Source organism: Maniola hyperantus, chromosome 24, assembly GCF_902806685.2.
Source record: "Maniola hyperantus chromosome 24, iAphHyp1.2, whole genome shotgun sequence".
Lineage (NCBI taxonomy): Eukaryota > Metazoa > Arthropoda > Insecta > Lepidoptera > Nymphalidae > Maniola > Maniola hyperantus.
Genome location: NC_048559.1, coordinates 3,869,402 through 3,891,003, shown reverse-complemented (window position 1 = coordinate 3,891,003; position 21,602 = coordinate 3,869,402). Strand labels below are relative to the sequence as shown.

Here is a 21,602-nt window from a genome sequence, read left to right as displayed (position 1 = left end):
ATATTCACCAGTAAATCGGTCTTGACTACTGATGCAAAAGTTTTTAGTGAATGGGCAACAGTAGAACTACATAAAAGTAGACAAAAACTATATGAATTGTATGCGGAGCGACAATATGATACTGGTGACGAATTCAAGCAGTACGTTCAACTGTTTCCAAAAAGTTTAAGAGAGATTGCATTGCAGCCAAGTCAAAATATATCCAGGCAAAAATTAAAAACAGCTCCAATGTAGTAAAAACTACCTGGAAAATAGTTAACGAAGAAACAGGAAGAGTGACACATAAAACTTGTAATTTTGAACTAAAATATCATGACAAGTTGATTACGTCAGACCCCGAGGTTGCAACCGTTTTCGAGACCTTCTTTACAGATATTCCTGTTTCTACTACAAAATCATTGAACTCTTCAGCAGCCGCCGCTCTCTCACTATTGGAGGATAACGTGCCTGAATGTAATAAAATGTTTGAATTCAGTCACGTTAGTTGCTCTGACGTTATCAAAGCTTTTAAATTAATTAATAATAAGAAAACAAATGATCTGTGGGGCATTTCCGTTAAAGTTGTGAAATCATTAATTGATATTGTTGCACCCGAGTTAGCATTAATATTCAATAATTGTGTTGACTGTGGTGAGTTTCCAGACTTAATGAAACATAGTAAAATAATTCCATTATTTAAATCAGGTAGTACTAGTGACCCCACTAACTTCAGACCGATATCTGTACTACCCACTTTTAGTAAAATCTTTGAAAAAATAATTTTAACTCAACTGCTTAATTTTTTCAACATTAATGATTTATTTCACACCAAACAGTTTGGTTTTACACGGGGTCGCTCAACAACCGATGCTGGTGTTGAGTTAATACTAAATATATTTGAAGCCTGGGAGGAATCACGTGATGCGCTTGGCGTTTTATGTGATTTATCCAAGGCTTTCGACTGCGTTGATCATGAAACATTGGTCGCGAAATTGCACCATTATGGAATTAGGGGTGCAGCATTGGAATTGATGAGTTCTTACCTAAATGATAGAATACAAAGGGTAGACGTGAATGGAAAGCGATCTCCCGGATCCGTTGTAAAAATGGGGGTGCCACAAGGTTCCATCTTAGGACCTTTTCTGTTCCTTATTTACATCAATGACCTTCCTTACCTCGCTAAGGACAATTACGGGATAGTCTTGTTTGCTGATGATACATCACTTTTATTTAAAATCAATCGATACTTAACAACTTTTGATGAAGTAAACAATTCTCTCACCAAGTTAGTACAGTGGTTCGAAGCTAATAACCTGCTTCTCAACGGGAAAAAGACAAAGTGTATTAAATTCACTTTACCAAATGTTAAGCAGGTGAAAACCACTGTGCAACTTAATAATGAGGAATTAGATTTAGTGGATACCGCTATTTTTCTTGGAATAACGTTAGATGCAAAACTTCAATGGGGCTCTCATATAAATAACTTATCGAACAGACTTAGTTCTGCCGCATATGCGGTAAAAAAGATTCGCCAGTTGACAGACATAGAAACTGCGAGACTAGTATATTTTAGTTACTTTCACAGCATTATGTCATATGGTATATTATTATGGGGTAATGCTGCTGATATTAATTCTATTTTTGTGCTGCAGAAAAGGGCTGTTCGAGCCATATACAGTATGGGGCCACGAGAGTCGCTGAGAACTAAATTTAGGGAAGTTAAAATTATGACAGTGCATAATCAATATATTTTTGAAAATTTACTGTACGTACATAAAAACATAAATAAATTTAAAAAAAAAAGTGACTGTCATAATATAAATACTAGAAATAAAAATAAACTTGTAATTCCCGCCTCTAGGCTCAGTAAAGTTAGCAATTCATTTGCTCGTAATTCCATACGTTTCTATAATAAGCTTCCAGAAGACATATTGGAGATGTCTCTCAACAAGTTCAAAGTTTTCATAAAACGTAAACTAATTGAAAAATCCTATTACAATGTAAAGGATTATTTAAATGATAAGCAAGCTTGGGAATGAGTTGCTTAACGACTTTGTGATAGTTCTAATAAGTTTCAATAAATTTGTAAAGTGGTGATAATAAAAAGAATACCCGGCTGAGTTTGTTGTGGGCTCTTCTCAGACCTGGGCGCGTTTGGAACCCTCGTAGCTTTAGTTTTAAGTTTGCGTTATAATTATCACCACTATATTATCTTACAAATCTAACACTATACCAGACAATCAATAAGAGTAATTTATTACCTATTTTGAATAAATCATTTGACTTTGACTTTGACTATATACTAGCAGTTCCCCGCGACTTCGTCCGCGTTAACTTTCTCCGAAATATATCCTTTAGAATACCGACAGACAGGCAGCTTTGCGCTGATGTTCCAAACTTTAGAATTGACTAGGGATTGATGTCGGAACCACAGCTCTACGGGCTACATTGATGGTCTAGAAGGCAAATTAACCATAGGTTAGTATGTGTTAGTATGGATTATGGGAAAATATGAAGTTTCCCTGAGGTATTTATTATTATACACTTTATCTGTACTACCACAAGAAGGATTACAATAAAAGAACAAAAAAAAACACACACAGAAGGAAGATACAAAAGGCGGCCTTATCGCTAATTAGCGATCTCTACCAGGCAACCATAAGAATAGGAAAATATGAGGAGAATTAGACTGCAGATGGTGCAGATTTCAGAGAAATCTAAAGGTAAATAATTATTGTTACCGATTGATTTATTCACGCCCAAACTGTGTACATCCCCTAGAGCTAACAGTAGAGAGTTGTGTTATACCGTGCCACGTCGTTAGCATCTCCCGAGGCGACTCGGTGTGATACATTTGTACTTTTATACGGACCGAATAAAAATGGGCAGGTTTTTATCTTAAATTCGTTATTTTTGAAGGACTTCTAAAATAAGAAATTTTCAGCTCTAAGGGTAAAAATACATAGGTACATTTTAAGATCTCACTCGCCATTTTATATCTATGTGTCAACTGTCATGTCAAAAGTATGATTTTAGTCCTGAACTAGCATTTGCTCGCGACATCGTCCTCGTCGACTACCCAAAATTTAAACCCCTATTATACCCCCTTAGGAATTGAATTTTCAAAAATCCTTTCTTAGCGGATGTCTACGTCATAATAGCTGTCTGCATGCCAAACTTCAGCCCATTCCGTCCAATAGTTTTAGCTTTGTGTTCATACGAGTAGATCAGTCAGTCAGCTTATCCTTTAAAGGTACACTACAGATTTAAAGGCGAATCGTACTTTTGACAAATGATACAGAGCTAAAAATCCTTTCTTAGCGGATGTCTACGTCATAATAGCTGTCTGCATGCCAAACTTCAGCCCATTCCGTCCAATAGTTTGAGCTTTGTGTTCATACGAGTAGATCAGTCAGTCAGCTTATCCTTTAAAGGTACACTACAGATTTAAAGGCGAACCGTACTTTTGACAAATGATACAGAGCTAAAATGGAGAGTTAACCAACATACCACTAAAGTAACAACTAACAGACTTTCGCATTTATAAAATGGGCAGTGTTTAATTTGCAAACTGTACATGCAAGGTAAAATAAAATGTGAAACATTATTATGAAATGAAAATACGGTTAAAACCGTGCATTTTTAATCTCCGTAGAGACGGACGCTAGAATGAATCCAAGCCGGAATAACAAAAATGTTTTATATCTTCCTTTAATACACGTGGCGGGAATTCGTTTCGTCTGTTATTGTTCCGCACAATTTTGGGTTAGCCAAACGCTTTTAGTTTTTGAATTAGGTGCTTATGTTTTATACCTTGTGTGATTTTAATCAATTTTACAGAACAACGCTGTGCGGCTTTTGGGGTATTCTAGATAGATAAACAGATAGATAGATAAATAAACAGATAGATGTACCTGAATATAACAAAGAAAAATATAGCATTTAATGGCGTGGATACTGATGTCTTTCTCTAAACGAAAGTTAGAGTATCTGCATCTTTTTCTTTTTAAGATTGCTAATAAAGGACGAATAATGAATATTAAGTCAACTTATTACTGTACTTTAAACACTATGCTCAAGACTGGCACCTAAAGCCACGAGGTTTGACAGTTCTAAATTAAATTAAGTTTGTCTGCCTTTTTTTATAGTATATGGTAAGATACTTACTCCAAAATTTTGTTGCCATCAGAATTGTAGCATTCATTGTTTTATGAATAGCGTTTTGGCCGAACTGAATTCCGTTTCAGCTAAAATTCTATGTAATTTTTATTTAAAGCGTTAAAAATAGATTTCGAAATGTGTAAAATATTTGTTAGGTAAAATTTTGACTAAATTAAAAAATAGATATATCATAAATTGGTAATTAATTAATTGCTAATTTATTTTAAAAGACATGACAGGACTGTCACATAATAATATGTGTTGTATAAAAGCCTGTAAAAAACATCACACGGTCTAACTTATTAGAAGTTAGATCAGCCTACTGATTCGCTAACCTCAGTGTCTAACACTGAATGATAGCCACCGAACACAATTTTAATCTATTGAAGGTTTTCTACGAAAACTTATTTCAATATTATTCGGTGAAGCAGCAATGTAGAACCAAAAAATGTCAAATGAGCTCGGTGGCTATCATTCAGTGGTGAGTGGTATCACTGAGTTAGCGAATCACCTAGCAGGTCATTACCTACTGTGGTTTTCCTTACAAATGTTACGAGCTGTAGAAATGACCTTTAATTGAATCCACATAGTTCGGCGTTCAATTAAATCCTCGTACAGTGAATTACGGGAAGATAAATGGTCTTTCTAATACAATTATTTTACTCTCCGTCTTACATTTAGATAGGGTTTTCGGTAAAGGTCAGATGGTATACAAATGTTACAGTTATTGAACTTGAGTCTTAGTAAATAGCGTTCATCTATATCCATACTAATCCATATTATAGTCTACATAAATATAAAAGCCGTGAGATCTTAATGGTTAAAATGTCCGCTTCGAGAGGTCGTGTACCGGGCACGCACCTCTAACTTTTAAAAACTCCAAATCTCACTTGTTTAACGGTGAACGATAACACCCCGAGGAAACCTGCATGCCTAAGAGTTCTCAATAATGTTGTCTTTTTGAATTTTGCAAATGGCCTAAGCAAGCGACCTTGAAGTTTTCACACTCTTAAATCACCTAAGGAAGTTTTCACTTCCAAAAAAGAAATTCAACTAAAATAATATCTCCTTTATTCCCTAACTCGCAACTTGAATATGTAAACAAGTGTTACAAATTACAATAAGTACTTGCTCAACTTTCAACTATATTTGTGTGCCGACATGGCTAATATGCTGGACTATGTTTATTAGATTTAACACCTTATGTACCTATACACATTATGCAAATAAAGAATTGTATTGTATTGTACTGCTACAAAAAAATAAATTGAGACATCACAAAAATATATTTACAAAAAATATTCACCGTCCAATTAATGGTTATTAATGGGCATTGTGCCCATTAATAACCATTAATTGGACAGTGAATCACTCGCGCTATTACCTCGCTGAAAAGCTCGGCTTAATCGTTGAGCTAAATTAGCGCCAGCTCTTGGGTCACCATGCAGACGCATCGATCAGCTTTTGTGGTACGATTTTTATAAAAGAATACCTACTGAAATATTGCAATATCTACACGCACCACAAACCACTGGGTCTAGGATTTCTCTATAATCTTTTGCTTTTATACTCGTCAGTATCAGAAATTCTAACCAAGGAAAGCTGAATCGGGTCAAAAATGTGTAGTTATTTCTGCTAATAGGGTCTTGGACTGTAGTAATAAAATTTGATGTGATGTTTTGTATAGCGGTAGCTTACCTATGGGGCTAGAATTCATTATTAATGAGAATAATTTAAAAAAATCTACAGTTCCTACTAATTGTTTCTTGTACTCAATCACAAAACAATTATTATAAAGTAAAATCTGACAGCCAAACCAATTATTGAAATGCCAATTAAAATAAAACCAAGTTCAAATGGTAAGTGGACCGTAAAATCAAAGATTTCAACCAATTTGCCTATCAAATCAAATCTATTTGCCTTGAGTTTTCCTTTAGCTTACCAATTTATTCAAACGATTGAATTTTTAACTTTTGTCTGTTGTTACAGATCAAAACATTCATGCGTAATAAAGGGTAATTATTGAAGAGTACACCCAATGATATTATGTTTAGAGAAGTAGATATAAGTACGTTACAACGCGTCGAAGGCCAGACCTTCGTTATTTTATAAAAGCTGAAAGTTTATATGCGCATTTTACCCAACACGGAAGAAATTTATAGCCTATAGTAAGTAGATGCTACAGGATAATGCAGCAATCTATCAGTGAAAGATTTTTTAGGATCGGATAATTGATTCAGAAGATTACTTACCCCCTGTTCGAATTAATTATCTAATTTTATTCTGTCTTTGGTTGGTCACCGAATCTATGTTTGTTTTTTTTTCGTACAGCTTTCTGCCATTTTGTCCTAAAAATTGCTGTGTGACACATTGTCCCATTCGAGAAACAAAGTTAATTTTGTACCGTTAGAATAGTATTAATCAGTGTAAAAAGTGAAAATTAAATAACCAGCTATCGAAATTAAAACTTTGTATTTATTCACCCCCTACATCCCAACCCAACGTTACCTCTTTTTTAAATTATGACACCCTCAACTCTCTCATTTTCTGGGATAAAGAGTAGCCTATGTTAATGTGTTAGTCAGGATATAAGCTATCTCCATTCTAAATTTCAATCACATAGTTTTTGCGTGAAAGAATAAAAAAAATATACACACACACTCACACACACATACCTACGAGTATTATAAACTTACGCCTTTTAATTTCTAACACGTGAGATCGCAGTCAAGGGCACTTGTCATCAAATAAAGAAAAGCTTATGTTAATAAAGCTTAGTTTTTACGTATGATATTGACAGCAAAACATTGCGGTGCAATGAATGAATCATAAACTCCAGGAGATAACCAAAACCTTTGCATGGATGAATGAGCTATATGATTACCCGATCACTAGCTTGCTTGATTTAGTTTGGACAAATATTTGACCGTCTATTCGAATAGACTTTGTGTTTGCTTATTGGTAAACATGGTATATTTGAGAAGCCTTTTATGTTGTTTAAATAAAGGAACCAGACTCTTGTTATATAGGTGACTTAATTTGCCAAATTGTTTGTGACCAATTCATTGGTACTGCATACATATTAAGTGATAAGCGGTGATAGCCTATTGGTTAAGTCGTCGGCTTCCTATTCGGGAGGGTCAGCGGTTCGATCTCGGGCGCACCTCTACCTTTTCTATACAGGGTTACAGGAAAATAGGACACGATCCCGTTAAGGGGTTATATTATTCTTTACAGAATGTGTATTTCTTTTGCCTCTATAATAAAAAATACTAAAAATTACAAAATGGCTGCCATAAAATTAAAAAAAATTAAAAAGTGTTATTTTTTGTACGATGGTACAAGAAATGAGGGTGGAGGAAATGAAGAATGAAAGGTGTTTTCCTTCACCGTTAAAGCAAGTGATATTTAATTACTTAAAACGCACATAACTTGGAAAAGTTAGAGGTGCGTGCCCGGGATCGAACCTCCGACCTTCGATTAAAAGGCGGACGTCCTAACCACTAGGCTATCTCAGCTTAGCTTCTAACTATTTATTCAGCCATAATAAGCGTGTTAACTTAATCTCTCATAATTCAGCGAACACTGCATTATTCATACACAACGGTTAACTTTGTTGTCTTTCCTATTCAAACTTCAACTTAACTGGCTTTACTTAAGTCGTTACAAGATAAAATATTTAAGTCATTTTTTAAAATACCACTGCTGGAGTAGCACTGGGCAGGGTACATCGTTTGAAAACCAGCCATGTGCTAGTCAGGTTCGCGCACCGAGGGTTCAGTCAGTCAGTCAGTCAGTCACTTTTTCCTTTTATGTATTTAGATAAATAAAGTTATAAACTAGGGGAAGGAAGGGGGAGTAGAGATACAGTCCGCTTTTTAAGTCGGCCTTATCTTCACTGACACAAATTTATATGTAGGTAAGCTAGGCCATGCTTCCTTCCAACCCAATAGGTTTTATAGTATTATGATATACGTACATAATATATTATGACAGCGGTGCTAGTGAATAAAAATTCAGCCAAGTGCAAGTTAGACTCCCGCACCGAGGGTTCCGTAATACAGTGGTATATTTTCGACATTTTGCATAATAAATCAAAAACTAGTGTGCGTAGAAAAAAATAAATAAAATCTTTTTTAGAAAGTACAGGTAAATTCCCTTCATATGATACCCCACTTGGTATAATAATCTTACTTTGAAAGTCGAAAATACTAATTATTTTTTCATGAATTTTTTTGTGATGTAATCACTAATTCACGGTTTTAGGATTTTTCCGTTTAGGTACCTACTTGTGCTATGAGATCTACTTACCTGCCAACTTTCATGATTCTAGGTTAACGGGACCCTATAGATTTTCTTGACCGACGCGATAGACAGATGGACAGACGGACAGACTAATTGACGGACAGACAACGAAGTGATCCTATAAGGATTCCTTTTTCCTTATGAGGTACGGAACCCTAAAAAATGGGTTATGGGCCACAATCGGTTTGTCCCTCGCAAAGTTCGCCTCTGTGAAACGAAGACCCACTAGGATACCCACGCGGCTGCGATATAAGCCACTAGGGGACGTTCATTTTAATTTATTACAAAGTAATCTCTATATTATATTATATAGAAATGAATCGCTGAATGTGTTGCTGATTGCAAATCTCGACGACAGCTGAACCGATTTCGCTAATTCTTTTTTCATAATATACCTTAAAGTACGGGAATGGTTCTTACGGAGAGAATTTTTTTTTTAAATCATGAAAAAGAATCGACTGTTAAGGCGGTACGAAGTTCGCCGGGGCAGCTAGTAGTTGATAAAGAAAGAATGATGAAGATGGAGTGGAGTGGTGTGCTGCAGAGGCGCTACTCTACTCTACCTGTGGGCGTTGCGTCATAGAATTATTACTAAAGATAAATAATAACATATTGTATTCTTTTTCCATAAATTACAATTTAAAGGAAAAAATAAAATTTCAAAAATATTTTTGTCAATTATTTACCATTGCATTGAATGCATGAACAAACAGCTAAAACTGTTGAAAATATAAACAGTTCGATATAAAAATACGATATAGATTTTTAAAAAGTAAGTCTTTGAAAACTAGTTTTAAATAAAAGCAAAAAAATACAATACCTTCCAGTCCATAGAGTCCGCTCGCATTCCCTCTCACTATGATATTGTACGTTTGCTTGTCAGACAGAAACTTATCCACTTTTTACATAACAATATTACGTGCGGAACAGTATAATACAATACTCACTCATACCCGTAATATTTACGTATATCTGTTCTTGAAATAATATTGCGTAGACGTGCTACGCGATCGGTCTACGGCGGAGAACTGCCGTAGCAGCTACGGAGTTACATAGCCGCTACGAGTGCTAATATCTCTGTTATTTTTGTCTCCTTTCCGCTTGTGAGCATCTGTGTGTTTGTTTCTGTCTCTAAATACGGCATCTCAATACAGTGGCTGTAGCAGGCTGTTTGCTGAGGGCTTCAACGGGAATCATTGTTGCCGTTTTGGCGTAAAGAATTTTCTTTTGTCGAGCGTGTGATTTCTGCGTGTGACGGGTTAAGATCGGGTATTTTGACTCTAGATTTATAGCTCGCTTTGTTTTTGAAACGTCAAGATTTATTTGTGTCACTTCTACTTATTCAAGTACAAGTAAGAACAAGGTAAAGTTCAATCACTAAACACAAAATTCAGAGACCCCCCCTACTTTTCTGAATGTAACGTCCATTTTATTAATTACTTTGTTTGTATAAGATGTAGCTTGTCACCTATTCGATCATAATAACGAATCGATTGACACCTCATTTATCAAAATGACGGTGGAACATACACAAATACAAACATAAATACATAATACATGTCTCACGCCCGGCTTTAGTGTTTAATCGGCGCCAGCCCAACTAGTTTCTAACCCATCAGTCTCAACCACGAGCCGTGCGCGAACTGACACTCTTTGAAAAAGGACTCCGGATGTCAATTTTTTGTACCCAAACCTAATACTGTCTTGTAACGTTAGTTTGACTCGACTGTCAGGTTTTTTTTGCGAATTCCTTATGAGTGTTATATTACAAGTCAGTGCAGGTCTGCCATTTTGTGTAATGTGTAAAAATGGAGCACACTTGAGCCAATAGCACGAATGATACATTACAAATATGCGCTACAAGTCAGTCATCTGTGTCGCCGTATTGTAACAAGATCGCCTCGAATGGTATATTACAAACAAACGGTACAAGTCAATCTCCAGCTTAATATTAATGAACGAGAGTTTACACAAGAGCAGGAAATTAATATTCCGTTACGATATTACGTATATAATATTGTTAACGGATATAAATATACCTACTTCTACACTAATATTCTAGAGCGGTAGGTACAGTATGTAAGTTCGTAAGATGGAATGTAGGAGGTATTCTCAGAAACAAGGTTAGCACGCTTCATCTTAGGCTGTACCATCACTTACCACCAGGTCTGATTGCAGCTAAGCGTTAGTCTATAAATAAATAAAAACTCATTTGAAAAGATTAGCTTCTTAAGATCGTCAGTCCAGAGGGTTGGAGTCACGAACCTATATTGGAGTACATTATCTCTGGCAAATATGTAATATTTGACAGTTCAAATACGTAATATTTGACACTTATTTATTCAAGATCAAACCGAATGCTCTTTCACTCTAGTTCACTCTGCTTTAAATTGAAAAAGTTGAAAAATGAAAGCGTTTTAAGTTGACATATCGTCTTTCCACGTAAGTATGAACACTTTCTTGAACTATGAGTTATGACCCTTATATTAAATGTGTTAAGAGCTATATTATAAAACTTTATTAAACTCTAAGGTCGAACATGAATAAGTGAAGGAACCTTGACCTTTAGATTGTAAGCCTTAATGACACGGTTTATGTCCATTGATAAAATATTACTGCGTTCATTTATAAAAGGGTGAACCGTTGAAGCCTATAAGCTAAGTTATAATGTCATTCCATGTTATACTAATACATACATTCCAAACCATTATATTCACAAAACTACAACACACACAACACACACACACACATACACACAAATAAACAACTACTACACAAAGCCATACAAAAGTATAGTTCACGACAGTTGTGAAACTTTTAATAAAACGGCGAGGCTTCACCTACACTGGCAGGCGTTACCTATTTTAACGCTAGGTAGGCTATGAAACGACTAGGTAATGTATGTATGAGTCGGGATAGGTCTGCCTTCATGAAGATAATGATGATTAACACGGATAAGTCAGAATTATAACCTTTAAAATTAACCGAGCCTTCTTGGGCGCACTGACAATATTATCGCACTACGAGAGACAACACAGACTACCCTCAACAACAACTATAGCAACCCTCATTTATGAGTCATGACGACAACGTCTCCTATGACTAGACAACCCTAACTAACCCTACCTAGGTCCCTATCTACACCGGCTCCTCCATCCCCATACCGACCAACCAATACCTAACTATTACAACATCAACTAGTCCAACCAACAGGAACCACATTAGGTTACAACAACAATTATAAAACCTACAGTATGACACCCCGTGTCTACTGAGAACTGCCTCTGGCCGAAGCCAAACGAATAAGGAATCACTACGCACAGCATGTCCGATTTTATAGCCTCACAACGACGGTAGGGACGATGATGTGATGTTCAATGAGCAATCTGTTTCCAACTAAAGACGGCGCTGCCGACATATATATGTATGTATAATATACTTCATTGCACCACAAAACACAAATAAGAGAATTGTGTTTCACACAAATTCACACAAGAAAGAGAAATGTACTAACATTTAACGCCTGCCAATGACGTCGAAGCCTCAACGTTTTGTTAGAAGTTCCCTAAATGTCGGTAACTGTGTTGGTAGCTATAAGTCCCGCAAATTGCTATTACGCTGGAACCATGTCCATTAACACCGAAATGACGCCATTTTGACGTTAGCCGAAATAAAATATACCATCAGCTCGAAACTTCTGTCTAGTGCTGACGTCTCTAAAATGCCAGCCACGCGCATTAGTAATTTGCGGGACTTATAGTCTAATATTAATTGATAGATGTCGATTCAGAATCAAACCGAGCGGTTCCTCGCTCAATTTCACATGGACAATGGGTTCTACATCAGTTAAATCCGTTCATCACGAATGAATGACTGATCTAATCGAGGATTATCCAGATATACCTACTTACGTCATGTAAACGCCAGTCATCGTTTTATATTACCATCAAAATGAGCCTCAATAGCTCAACGGTTAAAGGAGCGGACTGAATACCGAAAGGTCGTCGGTTCAAACCCCACCCGTTGCACTATTGTCGTACCTACCTCTTGCACAAGCTTTACGCTTAGTTGGAGGGGAAAGGGGAATATTAGTCATTATGACGAACTTGGGTAATATTCATTAAAAAAATATCAATCTATCTCTACAATGCGATGCACGGGTGTAAAACTCCGCTAACTTAATAAATCTGGGCTAGTACTTACTGAAAAACCTAACTATTTTTGGTCCGACCCGGAAATCAAACCCCAGACTTCGTCATTTGCATTTGAACGTGTTAAACACTAAACCAATGAGGCAACTTTAACGAAATTATAACTAACTAAGTAGATGATGCCCGCGACGCGTGGATTTAGGTTTTTAAAATTCCGTGGGAACTCTTTGATTTTCCGAAATAAAAAGTCACCTAAGTCACTGTCCAGGTCTTAAACTATACGCATGCAAAAATCACGTCGATCCTTTGCTCCGTTGCTACGTGGTTAAAGGACAAACCGACAACCAAAAAACAAACAATATGGGTAGTGATAAAGTACTGTCTACTGTATCTGCATATTATAATGAAACAAGATAATATTCAAAAACAATACGAGTTGAAACAATGGATTTAAAACTTACTGACGAGGGTAGGTATCTTTATATGTCATGTTACAATCTTCTGAACCAGAAACTTTATTTGAGCTTGAGAGGTCTTAAGCCATGCTCATTAAATCCGAGTTTAGGGATGTAAAGGGTTCAATATCGATAACCAGCTATAGGAATTTAAGGCGAAATGGGATTGAAGTTGTAATACACGGGTGCTCTTTAGAAATATTTATATTTAAAATTCTATGTGCTCTGTTACCATAAAATAATACCGTAATCCCTTAGTGTATTAAACGTTGAACGTAAATACGAAATTTTATTTAAATTGGTTTCATATCAATCGAATAAAACTGGTTTTTCTCCTAATGGTCGTGTAAAAAATGTGTATTTTGGGGAATTTTCGCAATTTTTTTGTATCGAGCAAAAGTGTGCCAATCTTGTTTTGGCTTTCGTAATTCACTAAAGAATATGTCTAGTTTTTATAATATTTAAAAAAAATAGTTTTTGAGGCCACAACTCATCACTTGCCACCAGGTCTGATTACAGCCAAGCGCTAGTCTATAAATTAAAAAAATGTTCTTTTTAAGTTTGCTTCGCTAGCTATTATAGCTATTATGTGTCGTTAAAAGAAGAGTAAATAGACACATTCTAGGCAGGCCTGGTGCGCTCCACCTTAGATTGTCGTCATGCCTTATTATTTGGTATGATTGCAGTCAAGTGTAAGCCTGTATGAGTTAAAAATGGATGTTTTCCGGGATAAAAATATATGTTCATCTCCGGGATACAAACTACCTCTTTACCGAGAAAACCGCTATTCTAAAACCTTCGGATTCCGATGTCTGTATTGGTTAAAATATTATCTTGTGAAAGTAGAATTCAAAACAAAACGTAGACAGTAATTTTAATTCCTGAATAGAAAGGAAAATACAGAGACTGGAGCCGAGATTGTCCAAAGTTCCTTAAAAATTCATGTAGACACAATGCTACTCAAGGAAAGTAAAGAACTGAAGGAAAGTTTTGAAAGTTTATTGTATTGTACAAAACAACGCGCTTTTATACCAAGATATAAAGTATATTAGGTTTTTATCTAATTTTATAGCGATGTGATTCTGAATTTTTGTTCTGAAACAATCCATACTTTCATACTAATATTATAAATGCGAAAGTGCGTATGTCTGTCTGTCTGCCTTTCACCCACCATTCATTCAACCGATTTTGACGAAATTAGGTACAGAGATATCTTGCATCCCGAAGAAGGACATACAAAGAGTTCCCACGGGATTTTTAAAACTTTAAACCACGCGGTCGAAGTTGCGGGCATCATATAGTACATAATATTCCTTCTCTTGTTACAGAAAATGTTAAGTAGGCACCTACCTTTATTAACTTTGTGAAATACGTGATCCCGTAGCTAATCTAAAAGTAGAAGTAACTTAGTTATTACTCTTTATCCTTCCTAAGTAAAACTCAATTATTTTCCATTAATCTTTTAGATGCCGCTAAGCCGAGTATCGATAAAAGTTAGGAAAAGTCTATTAATACCCACTTACAAACTTTGTAAATAAATAAACGTTTTTCGTGTAAAAGGCTTTATATTATACTAGCTAGTGCCCACCGACTCAGTCCGCGTAGATTTAAGTTCGTAGAATTTCTTAATAGAACTAAGTAGTTTCATTAAAACCGTCTGTCCGTTTATGTGTCACGAGTCACGACCATTACAAAAACCAGTCAAGTGCGAGCCGGACTCGCGCATCGTTTTGTAACTATCCATACTAATATTATAAATGCGGAAGTGTGTCTGTCTGTCCGTCTGTCTGTCTGTCCGTATGTCTGTCTGTCTGTCTGCTAGCCTTTCACGGCTCATCCGTTCAAACGATTTTGATGCTAGCTATCTCTGTACGAAATTTGGTACAGAGATAGCTAGCATCCCGGGGAAGGACATAGGCTACTTTTTCTCCCGGAAAAGAAGAGAGTTCCCACGGGATTTTTGAAAACCTAAATCCACGCGGACGAAGTCGCGGGCATCACCTAGTACCAGTGGCGTGCAGGTCATAGAGGCATAAATGCACTGCTTACCCCAGTTGTAATACCTCAATGCATATTTTTCATTATGACCTGCCATTAAACAGGTTCCTACCTAACCAATGCCTACCCTGGCTTCGAAGTCTGTGCACGCCACTGCCTAGTACTAAATATTAGTTACAAGTTTTTTAAATTAAATTCAAAATAATTTATACCAAGTAGGTATAATATAAGCCGTGAAAGCCTAGTGGTTACAATGTCCGCCTCCTAATCGACAGGTTTCAGGCATGCACCTCTAACTTTTAGAGTTACGTGCGTTTTAGGTAGTTAAATATCACTCGCTTTAAAGGTGAAGGGAAATATCGTGAGGAAACCTGCATGCCTGAGAGTTCTCCACAATGTTCTCAAAGGTGCGTGAAGTCTGCCAATCGACAATTGGCCAGCGTGGTGGACTATGGCCAAACCCTTCTCATACTGAGACGAGACCCGTTCTCTGTAGTGAAATTTGAGGCTACGGGTTGATCATGATGAAGTAGGCTGTAGGTATATATTGTAACATCACAGATTTAAGTAATTAAAAATGTGTTTATCGATAAAAGTGTAGCTATGAAACTTGGACATCCCTCATTGTCAAACAAAAGTGGAGTTAAGTCTTTAAAATAAATACAGATAGGAAGAGTAGGGTACAGACAACAGCATACTTTTAAAACACATCATACGAATTTAGCCTTTAAACAACATGTAATAAGAAAAACAGAAAATTTACCCAGTGTACACTTCCACTTCAGTTTATATAAAGCCGAAATTGTGCTTATTCTACATCATTATTTAATTCGAATCGCTATTCTAAGATTTGTTGAAACATGGTTATATGCATGAAAAACATTGGTATAAGTCCCGCAAATTGCTATTGCGCCGGAACCATGACGTCATTTTGACGTATATTTAAGTAAAAATATACTATCAGCTCGAAACTTCAGTCTAGTGCTGACGTCACTAAAATGGCGGCCACGCGCATTAGCAATTTGCGGGACTTATAGTAAGTACAATGGCAAATTGTTAATGCTGACCGACAAAGGGCGATATTTATTATTAATCCATACTAATATTATAAATGCGAAAGTGTGTCTGTCTGTCTGTCAGTCTGTCTGTCTGTCTGTCTGCTAGCTTTTCACGGCTCAACCGTTCAACCGATTTTAACGAAATTTAGTACAGAGATAGTTTGCATCCTGGGGAAGGACATAGGCTACTTTTTATCCCGGAAAATTGAAGAGTTTCCACAGGATTTTCAAAGACCTAAATCCACGCGGACGAAGTCGCGGGTAGGATATAGCCCATGTCCTTCCCCGGGATGTAAGCTATCTCTGTACCAAATTTTATCGAAATTGGTTAAACTGTTGAGCCGTGAAAAGCTAGCAGTCAGACAGACAGACAGACACACTTTCGCATTTATAATATTAGTATGGATGTGAAAGTTTAGATGTTTGAATGTTTATTACTCCTTCACGCCGCAATGACTGAACTGATAGGCTGGAGATAGCTTGTAACCTGACTTAACACAAAATCGATAGTAAGGGTAAATCGATAACCTAAATCGATGTGGATAAAGTCGCGGGATCAGCTATTTATAAATATTACATTCACTTCGAAAGCAACACCTCATTAGAAGATGAAAAGAAATCGAAGCGAGAAATTACGAGGCTCGTCGATGATCACAAAGAAATATAGAAATTATTTGTATTGGGGTACGTATTTGAAATAAAAATGAATACAATGAATGCTGAACGAGGGATTTTTGATTTCTTTATTTGTCTGTTATTTTAAATGTTTGCAAGAGTCTATAATATTTCTCATCCTACCTATTCAGACATTTCAGATATTATTTTTTATATTTCTATTAATGAAATCGAACAATTTTATGAACAGTCACGAAGTTCGTTAGTTAGATATAGGTATCTACCTACCAAAGTCAGTTTGCATTTTTAATAAAAAAGTTTTGTACGAGTTTTATTTATTAACTTGATAAAGTATTTTTTATAAAAGTAATAGATAGCCAGTTTTATGAATGCCTTTTTTGCATTTTATTGAATACCTACCTGACGGTGACGTGTGGTATGCTCCCTGCCTCACACCCCGATTGCCATATCGAGCTGTCACGTACTATAGGTACATAAGGATTAAATGTGACACCTGTCGTCTTAATGGTCCCCTAAAGAAAATATCTTGACTATGAATTCCAGTAACATCAAAATATTACCTTTGTGCGACAAGTAGGTAGTGTAAGTAATAAGTATGCCTTTCTTATCGAGAGTTACATTTTTGTTCCGTTTGCCGTGAAGACCCTGGGACCATGGAGTCTTAGTGCTATATTTTTTTTACGAGACATTTCTCCGCGATTAATAGCCTCATCTGGTGAAGGGCTGGCTCATTTCTTATGTAAGGGATCAGCCTGGCTATCCAGCGCGGAAATGCGGCTAGTATTCTTGGCACCATTCCACACGGGCATGATTTGTATAGTAATTAGATAAGGCCAGCTTTAAGTTTTATTGTAATATTTTCATTAAAAAAAGTAGGTAGCAAAGTTCACAGTTATTCATTAAAAAATCGTTACAAATGTTATAATCAATGGAGGTTTAGGTTCAAAGCCAGCCCTACAATTTTCGCAAGGACAGTCGCGATCGATGTCATAGGAAATTCTGAGTGACCTTACCTATTGCCTATTCGTAGAAGCCAATTAGTTCTACTGTGCCTACTACCGGTAAGGTTTGTCGATATTTAAAAAAAAGAAAAATAAAACCGGCAAAAATAAAAAGGGCTTCATAGTTCGTACCATGGTACAAGATATCACAAATCACTTTTTTTTTCTAATTTGAATTTGGAAATTCACCATCTCAAATAAAATCGGCGATAACTACATATTAGAACAACAGTTTTATGGTAACTATAATGGTTGTAGGCCAAACACTAGATGTATCGCTATAGGTACTAAGTATAACATAGCTACCTACTCAAAGTCCGAAGTTTACAGGAAATACTTTGAGGCAAAATTCGATATTCTATCTAGAACTCTCATTAAGCATAGATACTGTGACATATTCTAAGTCTGTAAGTTTCTACGTGGTTTCTACAAACAACCCAGTACCTATTCATTTAAAATTTCTTGAAAAATGTAGGATTTTTTTCGCATTCATGTTAAAAATGCATTGAAATAAAAAATAAAATTTATCACGTAGCTGCCACAGTTTTCTTGGAGGGAAAGAAACTTAATCCGCAGAACTGAGGAAAAACATCAACGAAATGAACAATTCAAGACCTTCTACACCGTGAGAATAAAATTTCATTACCAACTTACTTAGCATTCAAAAACATTATTTAAGACGATACTAACTCTTAACTTCAGAGAAATAATGTTCGATATCGTATTAAAATAAGTTTCGGGATGGTAAACCGTAAATTTGTTTTGGCCTCGTGTAACAGGTCCTTAATTTGCAAAATGGTTTTTATTCTGATTGGAGTAAAGTCCATTTCGAGGGTACTCAGTAACGAGGGGATCATCTAAACGACAAATGGAACCTCCTAAAAGTTTAAATAGAGGACTGATTTATGTTGGCGATTAATCCGCCATATCTTTGAGTATTATCCAATTTCTTCATTAATTTCGCATTTTGGCAGTATTGTACCTAATTATAATTAGAAACCATTTTATTTTGCCTCAAAAACGAGGACCTAGGAGACCGGTAAAGTCGTTTTGCTAAGTATTTCAGCCGGAAAATGCTAGATAGGGATCGACTCCTCTAATCGGTATGGGTTTAAAAAAAAACAAGTTTAAAATATTAAAAACTTTTTAAAGTAAATATTTTTTTTGATGATATCGTACCTATTATGGTTTGAGCTAGACTTATCAACATATTGTCTTGTTAAAATTTGCATGAAAAAATAAAAAGGGATTGAAACTTACGGAAAACAAATTATGTAGGTTAAAACATGACTACCTATCCTATCATGAGTTGAAGTGTCCACCTTTCATCGCGAAGTCGCGGGCATCAGCTAGTTGTAATATATTTGCAAAGCATTAAGCATCCTTAAGGATTTTCATCAACAATTTATAACATTTAAGATTACACTCTAGAGTACTTTTATGCTAATGCTAATAGGGTAAATTAATTTGGGCAATCCTACAAAGTTTCGGGTTATATCTGATGAACTTACGGCCCTTTGTGATGATTGATGCTAGAACTTTTGGAAACTTTTTGAGGTTCCATTTGTTCTAATATTTCTAAAGTGGGATTAGGGGCCGAGTTTTGTAGGGTACTTAAAACAAATTACGTGGAGTTACGAATGAACAAGTTAGTTATTTATCTAGACATTTTTAGTAAATTTAAATGAAGTTTAGTTTTTTATCGATTACAAATTAGCCCTTGATTGCGATCTCACCTGGTGATAAGTGATGATACAGTCTAAGATGGAAGCAGGCTCATTTGGAAGAAGACTGGTCTGGACTTCTGTAGAACAAAGTGACCCATAAAGTGCTCGTAACTAGGAACGTTATATTGAAATATTCAACTTTATCCACCGCCACGTCGAGGGCATACGCGAAACGGAGCGAACAAAAGTCGAAAATAATTAAAAACCATGTCGGTTTAATAACGTGCCGGTCATAAAGCGGACCGCTCCCGGGCGACAGACGCGCAACCACGGAATGGCGGTTTTGGGAAAAATTTGTGCAAAATGTATAAATTTTCACTACCTAAATTAAAAGTGTAGGTTTTTTGTGTTGATTGCGCGTGAAATTGTTCTGCTCTGTGGTTAAGATTGTACAATTAATATTTTGGCTATTATTCGATCGGATTCAAAGGCGGGCTGTTCGACTTGTGGACAATCCCAAACTAACCGGCTCGTTGGAAAGCCTGGAGCACCGCAGAGACGTTAGCTCTCTATGCGTGTTCTATCGCCTTTATAATGGGAACGGGGTTTAATAAATACGCTGACATACTCCTTCCAGGTTAGCCCGCATCCATCTTAGATTGCATCATCACTTACCACCAGGTGAGATTGCATTCAAGGGCTAACTTGTATCTAAAAAATATATGTCGCATTTTAAATACCTATTAGTATTGATAAGAGTGCAGGCGTAAAGTTTAGCATAATTTATCAAGTTACGATGTCTCCAAAGCCTTGTTATTCTTGACAAGAATAAAAATTGAAGAGACAATTGCATATCCTCAGAAGGTATCGTCTGTTATTGTAAAATTTACCTTACATCCTAAAGAATAAGAGTGACAATAAAATATTTAAAGAATTTTTAATAATAAATTGCGAGGCGTATAAAAATCGAAATCGATAAACCATTGTCGTTGAAAATAGCAATGAAATGAGGGTTGACTTAAAAATGTACGCCTATATCACTGTTCGTTCCACTTAGGACTGTCATTTCGTAATGGATGCGAGGATTTTGTCTTTTTAGTGTTCCCTATCTCCAGAGATTTTTGTAGTAGTAAGTACTAAGTAGTAATTAGTAACAGTACCTATGTAGTTAGTACCTAATAAGTAGATTACTATTTTTAGTACTTACTACTACAAAGTACGAACTAGGAATTAACTGTGGTGTAAAAAGGATCTTCACTTACAAGTACACAATAAAGATATGCATGTAAATGTTTTCTTTAAATTATAAAAAAATATTATTTTTAGTTATAGGTGGAATGTTATGAATGTTATCTCCAGAGATAAAAAAAAACCACCATAGGTTGTCTACCAAGACCTGTCAACGGAATCAAAACTTATAGGAAACCTCCTGTTGACCTAGAATAATGGGCAGGTAGCAATGTAGCACAAGTGAAGGGAAAAATACGAAAACCGTGAATTTGTGGTTAAGTACATCACAAAAAAAAAGTGTTATTTTTTGTACGATGGTACGGAACCCTTCGTGTGTGAATCCAGCTTGTATTTGACCGTTTTTAATTTCTTTTTTTCACGCCAGTCCCATTGTAGCCTAAATCCTTATTTTAAGCTGAATATGTCACTTGAATCAATGACTTCATTTAATCTCGAAAATCAGGGCAATTTTAAGACGATTTTTCTTAACTGTAGTTAAGATGAACAAAAATAATAATCGCAATTAAAAAATCGCTAAAAATTACAAGAGAATACAAGAAAAGAATGGAAATTCTTGGCTGCAATCTCACTAAGTTATTGCTGCCCAGCATTTTCATTTAGATTGTCTCCTGAAGACTTATTAACTTAAAACTTTTGTTCGCGGCTTCTTCTTAGTTAATTTCTTAGATGTACAAGTTAAGTAAAGTTATATTTAAGTTATATTGGAATGTTACAAATATTTTCTAAATAAAGTTTAGTCTCAAATAAGAAATAAGAATAGCAGAAACATTGGTTTTTTTTTTCGAATTTATTAAAGGTGTTCGCAAATAAGCCGCTGCATTGCTGATGCTTTTTGAAATCGATAACGACTTACTTGGCCCAGTGGTTAGCGCTATGCTGTTATTAGCCAGAGGTCCCGGTTTCGATTCCGGGTAAGGGCAATTTAGGAATTCTCAGATTT

General features: G+C 35.8%; 1 protein-coding gene across 1 annotated transcript in view; it reads right to left on the bottom strand.

Moving 5' to 3' along the window:
• Positions 1-9,347, bottom strand: part of LOC117993402 (octopamine receptor beta-2R-like) — a gene marked incomplete at its 5' end in the record, with an annotated part of 43,467 nt that extends 34,120 nt beyond the window's left edge. The window contains one exon of the mRNA XM_034981195.2: positions 9,266-9,347. Coding sequence (XP_034837086.2) covers positions 9,266-9,347 — 82 coding nt within the window. The remainder of the gene's footprint in view (positions 1-9,265) is intronic.
• Between the last annotated feature and the right edge of the window lie 12,255 nt (positions 9,348-21,602).